Source organism: Erythranthe guttata, chromosome 8 (assembly GCF_056151865.1).
Source record: "Erythranthe guttata isolate IM_541 chromosome 8, IM_541, whole genome shotgun sequence".
NCBI lineage: Eukaryota > Viridiplantae > Streptophyta > Magnoliopsida > Lamiales > Phrymaceae > Erythranthe > Erythranthe guttata.
In genome coordinates, this window is record NC_142540.1 from 17,209,422 (window position 1) to 17,217,228 (window position 7,807).

At 33.6% G+C, this 7,807-nt stretch overlaps 1 protein-coding gene across 1 annotated transcript; it reads left to right on the forward strand.

Annotated features, from left to right (window-relative positions):
* The first annotated feature begins 712 nt into the window (after positions 1 to 712).
* Positions 713 to 5,268, forward strand: LOC105951470 (putative hexosyltransferase MUCI70). The gene is made up of 9 exons (XM_012974920.2): positions 713 to 1,796; positions 2,068 to 2,316; positions 2,408 to 2,618; positions 2,704 to 2,813; positions 2,901 to 3,100; positions 3,452 to 3,555; positions 3,643 to 3,830; positions 3,919 to 4,118; positions 4,802 to 5,268. The coding sequence occupies exons 1-9, from the start codon at positions 1,547 to 1,549 to the stop codon at positions 5,021 to 5,023; spliced, it is 1,734 nt and encodes a 577-aa protein (XP_012830374.1). The 5' UTR covers positions 713 to 1,546; the 3' UTR covers positions 5,024 to 5,268.
* Positions 5,269 to 7,807: the final 2,539 nt, after the last annotated feature.

A 7,807-nucleotide genomic window follows, 5' to 3' on the forward strand; every position in this document is an offset into this window, starting at 1 on the left:
TATTTGTTGAACTTTCCCCCCTCAAAGTACAAAAATGAGATTGTCCTCATTTAAGATATACAATTCGGTGCATTTTGCCCAAATGTGTATTTTCAGTCTAATTCTCAATGAATTAAGGGTGTATATGTCATTTTATTTTTTCCACTTGAAAATCCTCCTTTTAGAGTTACTTAGGGTTCCCAAATTAATAAAATTATCTTCCTTAATTGATGAATTCGCTTCCAGATTAGACAAAATTTTCTTCCAAATTCGACAAAATTTGTTCTTTGTTCTTCATAATTATTGCAATGAAGGGTGAAAAAAGGTTAAATGACATTTAAAGTCTTAAAAAACAAAATTACCTTTCCAATTTACTCAAATCCGACAAGAACTAAATTGGAAATACACATTTGGAGCAAAGTGCACCGAGTTGTATATTTCGAAAGGGGACATTATCGTTTTTGTATTTTAAGGGGTTAAAGTGAAAAAAAGACATTTTTAAGGGGGTGAAGTGCAATTTTCCCTATATAAATATATTTAAAAATAAAAAATAAAAAATGGAGAAAAGTCTCAATGGCGATATTTATTTGATTAGTTTGACAAGTAGTAAATTGGAAAATTATTTTTAAATATTATAATCTAAGATAGAAAAGTCAAGACGTCACGATTTTGTGGGGCCAGCTCAATAAATAATCCAAAATTGTGATCTTTGTTTGCCAAGTGGCCCAAAGACATTCTGATTTGGCGCGCCGTCTAAACATCCGGCGCACATGGCTCATGTTAATCTCCATCGTTTTCCCACTAATTAATTTGCATTACTATAGATAACGAAATAAACGAAACAATTAAGTAGTAATATATTTTCCCAATTAAAAAGGGACTCTAGAATATTGATCTGTGTAGATTTCATACGAACCCTAGAAATCAAAATCGCCCAAATCAACCATTCAGTTTTAGGTACATTTAACTTGATTTGCTTTACAGATTATTCCATTGCGGCAATTGTGTAATTACTCGACTTCGAGCTAAATCCCCGGTGTTTTTATTTTTTTTAATTTCTTAATTGGTGGCAATGGGAACAAGTAGTTAGTTTCGATTGGGATTCTAGTGTTTCGTCTATCGTGGAATTCTGGTTCGATTCGAACACTGAGAAGTGTTTTTAGGTTATAATTTGAGAGATTCGGGAGTTTTTTTTTTTTTTTTTTTTTTTTAAATTTTAATCTGGGATTCCTCATAGAACTGTAGTTGGGTTCTTACAGCTCACGAGTTCGCTGCTTATATATTTTCTTCTATATACCCTGGGCGATACTTATCTCAAGTTGCTCGTGGTGGTTGTCTCAAGTTTTTATTTGAAATCAGCACTTTTTTTCCATATAATTTGGCATCTATTAGGTCGGATTTAGTTGGTTAAGACTCAAATTAAGGGATTTGTTATACAATTTGAGGTAAAAAAATTGGAGGTGAGATTTGCCCTTTTTGGGTTGAAATATCTAATTAATTGGAAGACTGTGAATGAGGGGAAGGAGTTGGAGATGAAAGGTGAATTTTTGGGATTGAGAGGACAACAATGACTACAGGGTCATTGGGTCTTCGATCTTCGGGAAGTTATGGATCATTGCAGCCAATTCAAAACGGTTCGATTTGTTTGCCGATACAGACTACACCGCCTTTCTCAAGAAAGCCTCCAAAGATGCTCAAGGAAAAGGATAAATTGTTCCACCGGATCTTCAAATTCGCCCCTCGAAAGAAAGTCGGAATGCTGCTCTTGTGTCTTGCTTCGCTTGCAGTTTTCGTATGGGTGTTAGCAGTTGGCAAAGGTAAATATTATGTAAACTTATTTGGGATTGAGCATGTATTGAGAACAGGGGATGTATAATATATTGTTTTCAAATGATTGAAGAGCATACATATCTTTGATTGGTTATGAAATATGTGCAGAAAATTACATGTATTTTGCGTATATTTTCACCAAGTATGTTCTAGTTTTAGTTGAGTCTTGATGAATGATAACTGTCCACTGATGCATGTTGAGAGTATTTATATATAGATATATTGATTCGCTGTATGTATGGTTTCGGTTAATTGCAGGACAAGATGCTCGCGAAAGCATTCTTTCAAATATAAGAACTGTACCTGGGCCATTATCTGAGGAGAAAGTTAGCGTAAGTGAAACGTCCTCCTCTCGAATTACGGCAATTGAAAGAAGTGTAAATGTTACTCTGCCACCTCCACCGCCACCCGTTTATTTTACTGGATACAAACTTCCACCTGGAAATCCATGTGAGCATTTCACATTGCCTCCTCCACCAGCAGATAAGAAGAGAACGGGACCACGTCGTAAGTTCGTCTTCACGTTTTCTTTTTCTTTTTAAATTGAAAATTATACATTTTAAAGATATATAATATGATTTTTCGTTTATTCTTGCAGCTTGCCCTGTGTGCTACCTGCCTTTGGAAGACGCTGTTACTCTAATGCCAAATGCACCATCTTTTTCTCCCGTCCTTAAAGATTTGACATATATTCATGATGAAAATTTAACTAAATCTGAATTTGGTGGTTCGGAATTTGGTGGATATCCTTCCCTGGGACAGAGGAGTGATTCTTATGATATACGAGAGTCAATGAGTGTGCACTGTGGGTATGTTAGTTAGCTTTTGAAAGTTGATTTTTTAACTAATTATTGAAGGAATATTAACTAACTGTCTTTTTCTTACACGGCATAGATTTGTCAAAGGAGTTAAACCGGGCCATGGGACGGGTTTCGACATTGACGAATCTGACCTTCTTGAGATGGAATCTTGTCAAGGAGTGGTGGTTGCATCAGCGGTATTCGGTACTGGTCGCCTACTTTATGTCTTGTTTTAATTTTTATTTATTATTTTATTTTGGTCAATTGATGTAGGAATTCATTATTGGACAGGGGCGTTTGATTTAATACGGCAGCCGAAGAATATCAGTGAATATTCCAAACGAAACGTCTGCTTTCATATGTTTGTTGATGAAGAAACAGAAGGGTTTCTGAGGAACTCTAGTCTGGTTGGCAGTGACAATAAAGTGGGGTTGTGGAGAATTATAGTTGTTCGTAATCTACCTTATTCTGATCCAAGACGCAATGGAAAGGTAAATGCCCCAAAAAGTTATCATGTTTATTTTTCTGATGAAGTCCAATTTCTGAGTTCTTGCTTATTTAAATCACAACGATGTAATTTTTGGTGGTGGTGCTTATTGCGAAAGGTGATTGGTCGAATATGAAAGAATTTCACGTGATTAAGATGGCAATATTTTCTTTTAATATTTTCAAAAGAATTATCAGTTATCGCTGTAAATTACAGCAAATGCCATCACCTTGGAACCAAGAACGAAAACTTCATGTGTCTGTGTGTGTGACTGTGTGTGTGCGTGTGCTTTTGTATCAAATATTAGGATTTGGTGTCTAGATTTGTTAACCAATGTTTACGTTTGGTATATTAGGTTCCGAAACTACTACTGCATCGGCTTTTTCCAAAAACCCGTTACTCGCTGTGGGTAGATGCAAAACTTGAGCTAGTTGTTGATCCAATTCAAATTCTCGAAAGGTACAATCTAACTCAGTCCAAAATGGCCTTCCTTCAAGAAATAGAAACATGTTCTAAATATAAAAAATCTTCCATTAATTGTTGCAGATTTTTGTGGAGGAAGAACGCAAGTTTTGCAATATCAAGGCACTACAAGCGTTTCGATGTGTTTGTAGAAGCGGAAGCTAATAAAGCTGCTGCCAAATACGATAATGCTTCCATTGATTTCCAGATAGATTTTTATAAAAACGAGGGTTTAACACCGTATTCTGTGGAGAAGTTGCCCATTACTAGTGGTATGGTTGTGCTTGATTTTTTTTTTTTATTAATATTTCGTATTATCTTGTAATTTCTTGGACTGAGTGTATTTGAGTGTGTTTGTAGATGTTCCGGAAGGATGTGTGATAGTTAAGGAGCATATTCCGATCGCGAATCTCTTCACGTGTTTGTGGTTTAATGAAGTGGACCGTTTTACTTCACGAGACCAGATAAGTTTTTCCACCGTAAGAGACAAGATCCATTCCAAGACTAATTACACTATCAATATGTTCTTGGACTGTGAAAGGCGCAACTTTGTTGTCCAGGTATTTTCTTATTTCTTATTTATACTTTATTTGTAGGCATAGAAAACAAAACTCGTGTTCGTATTGGAAATTATTTCTTAGTTTGATGTATTTAGTCGCGGGTCCCATTTTCTGGCTGTTTAGATGTATAGTTCGATATTGGAGAAATTTGCAGACCCCCTCTATTTTCAGAGACAGATGAGACCCTTTTCATCATTCTGAAGTTGGAACGGGATTTCCGAATTCCGTCCATTCCAATTCGAAAATTTCCAGTATTAGAATCATATTTTTCATTCAGATTTCCGATTTTTTTTTTTTTTGGTAATGGAATTGGAATACATATTAGATTCCGATTTTAATTTCCGAAATTTCCGCATCTTTTCCGAATACCGCAGATTCCTATACGAAGATTTTCAATTTCGAAACATTTTTTCGCTCGAAATTCCGATTTCCAATTCTTTTTTGGAATTAGTTTTTTAATTCCAAAAAAAAATGAAATTTTTCCAAAGTAGTAGTCCAATCCGTCCGATTTTCGACCCTAGCAAGTGAGTAGCAACGCATTTATTAGTCTATGATTGTTTCATACTTTCATTGGTTCTGATTTTCACATTACTCCGTCTGCATAGATTGTAGGAATCGTGTTGTGGCGGCCAAATGAGGCCTAATATTCAAATTTATAGCTTATATATATCCTTCTATTGCAGGGCTACCACCGAGACTTGCTCGAGCACTGGTCTCCTCCACCACCACCCATTGGCGGTGTTGCTCAAGTTCATCCTCCACCACCCATAATCATAACCAATGATAATCCAAACGAACCCTCGGAAACGATTCTATTAAACAATAATTCGATGAATAAAGCTCCCATAAAGCGTGGGAAAGACAGAAAATCGAGGCGTCACAGGAAAAACATTGCTGCCAATTAATACACATTTTTGTCTAGGTTAAGACAACATTCTTGATTCTAGTATTGTGCAGGATGAGAGTAGTAGGTAATTAATTATATCTTCATATATATAGCATTTTTTGTTTTCCTTCCTCTTTTTTTTTTTTTCTTTTTTTGAACTATTCAATTTTACAGAGGTTACATTTATCTATTTTTTGATGTACATATATAATCATTTCGAATAATTATCATCAGGGTTTAATCTATATTACAAGTTTATCTGTATGGACTAATGTGGATAGAGACAATGATACATCATTCCTTATCTTCATTAATTTCAAACAATGAAGTCAACGCTGATTGACTCGAATCTTGATTACTTTTCTCTCTCTTTTTGTGATTTTCTGTTGTCCCACATCGAAATGAAATACAAGTTATTTCTTTAATGTTCATTTATATTTAGGTAAATTACAACCACCTCCTGAGGTAGAGTGTAATTACGAAAAAACCCCTTATCTTTTATAAATTACATCCACCCCCTATAATTTGTAAATTTCTTACATCCACCCTTACAAAAAGGTGTTAGTGTAAGAAATCTACAAATTGAAGGGGTGGATGTAATATGTGAAAATAATGGGTTTTTTGTTACTAGGTACCTCAGGGTGAATGTAATTTAACCTAAAATTTATCATCATCGTATCAAACATCTTATAAACTATTTTTAACAGCTTATACATTTAGCCAAACAACCTCTAAATAAATGAATTTTGACCGGCTAATTTGGATTTTAATCCATCAATAATTCAAAATGGACCTGAATTTATTTGCCACCTGTTTTGTAACAAAGCATGTAATCACTTTTGTAAAAGCTTTTTTGTAGTGCTCCAACTTGTGTTTAAAATATAGTTATGGTAATGGGATTCTTTGTCACAATAATAGTTCCTCCACTTAAGAGAATGTTTGAGTAGACCCACTTTTTAGGTGTTGCATCTACATTATTGTTACTCTTTTCTACTATTTGTATAATTAAACAAACATTTTTTGCTATTTTACAACTATATAAAGTTTGATCATAAATTAAAAAAATTGATTTTTAACACCACCAGTCATAAAAAAAAGGAGAAAATAAGAGTTGTATCCCGTAAAAGATGGCCCAACGGTTGGAACAAGTAAGTTTGTACTGATTGACCAGCTTTGGATACCGTTACCCTCGGTCGCTAGATGTATATCTTGTCATGTATGATTTTATATAGTTGGCTGTGAGTTCCTTCGTAAAAAAAAAAAAAAAAAGTAAATAGGAATCGTGGTGGACTTTCTTTAATATGTGAAAGCTCATACATATTATTCGAATTTACAAATTAATTAACAACTTTTCTTTAAAAAAAGTGCTTAAAAGCATCCCATAGATACCAAAAAATAACATTGCATTTTCGTTAAAGAGTTTATATTCGATAGGGCCGATATTCAAATCAATCTATTCGATTTCGATTCGAGCTCGATTTGTTAACCCATCATTTCAAATTTGAAACAAATTCTTTAACTCATGCATTAAGAAGTATTAAATATGCAGGTATAAAAGGCATAATTGCATCTTTAGTTTACTAATCACAATTAAGTACAAACTTAGTCATAAGAAGCATCTTAAAAAATACACTACTTTATAAAATTAATTTTACGTCCATAATAAGACTTTGAAATAAAAAAATTCCCTTTAAAAGAGATTCTCTCACAAAGAAAAATCAAATTCCCTGTATTTGATGGTCCCCCTAAAATCACTTAAGATGGCAAAAACAATAATTAAATAGTAAATTCCAGCACAAAATTCGTGACACCAATTATCCACCAATAGGATGAAATAATTTTCGAAAATAAATAAATAAATATATATATAGTTAGGAGCAAGTCATTTTCATAGGTTAAAAAAGAAAGTTGCACTTAGTAGTAATTTGTTGTCTTTCTAGTTAAGATAGTGCTTAATGCGTTGTTAAGAATAATGACCCTTTTTTAATATTTAATTAATATTTACACCTTATAGAAAAGGTATCAATGTCTTTTTGTTTGATTTATGGCTTTTCCACACATTCAATTGACACATCGAATTTCGTTTTTTCCTCAATAAAAAACACTTAATTTTATGATATATATATACAAAATAAATAAAAAACATTAAGCAGGACTCGAACTCAAACTCATCGAGTTTGTAACACAAGATTAGCCAGTATAATTTGCGTCTTCCGTATAATTTATAAACTATTATACGAGAGTGTAGGTTTATCATTTTGCCTTATTTAGAGAGAAAATATTAGCAAAAAAAAGTGTTTGGATAATTATTGGGTACAGTAACTCTGCACATGCAGAATAATTTAGTGGACTAATTTTTGCATTGACTTTAAACATTGGGCCGGGCCGACCACATATTCAAATATTTGATATGGGCCCTCTCACCCGGCCACGTGTCACTTTGACGCAGAGCTTGTCACTCTAGCAAAACTCCCACTTCACGGTCAATTTAGTTGCTGTGGAATTTAAATATTAATTAAAAATAAATAATTAAAAAAAAAATCAAGAAACACAGCTACTAGTCACTAGGGGTGGGCATTCGGGTCGGGTCGGGTTATTCGGGTTTTTGCAAAAAAAAAATTACCCGAACCCGACCCGAGATAACCGGGTACCCGGTTATTTCGGGTCGGGTTCGGGTTTTGCTATTTTCCTTTTTTTTTTTTTTTTTTTTTTTTGAAAAATAAATAGTAACTAAATTTACTTAAGATATACATATATATACAGACATATATATATAGAAATATACATATACATATACTGATAT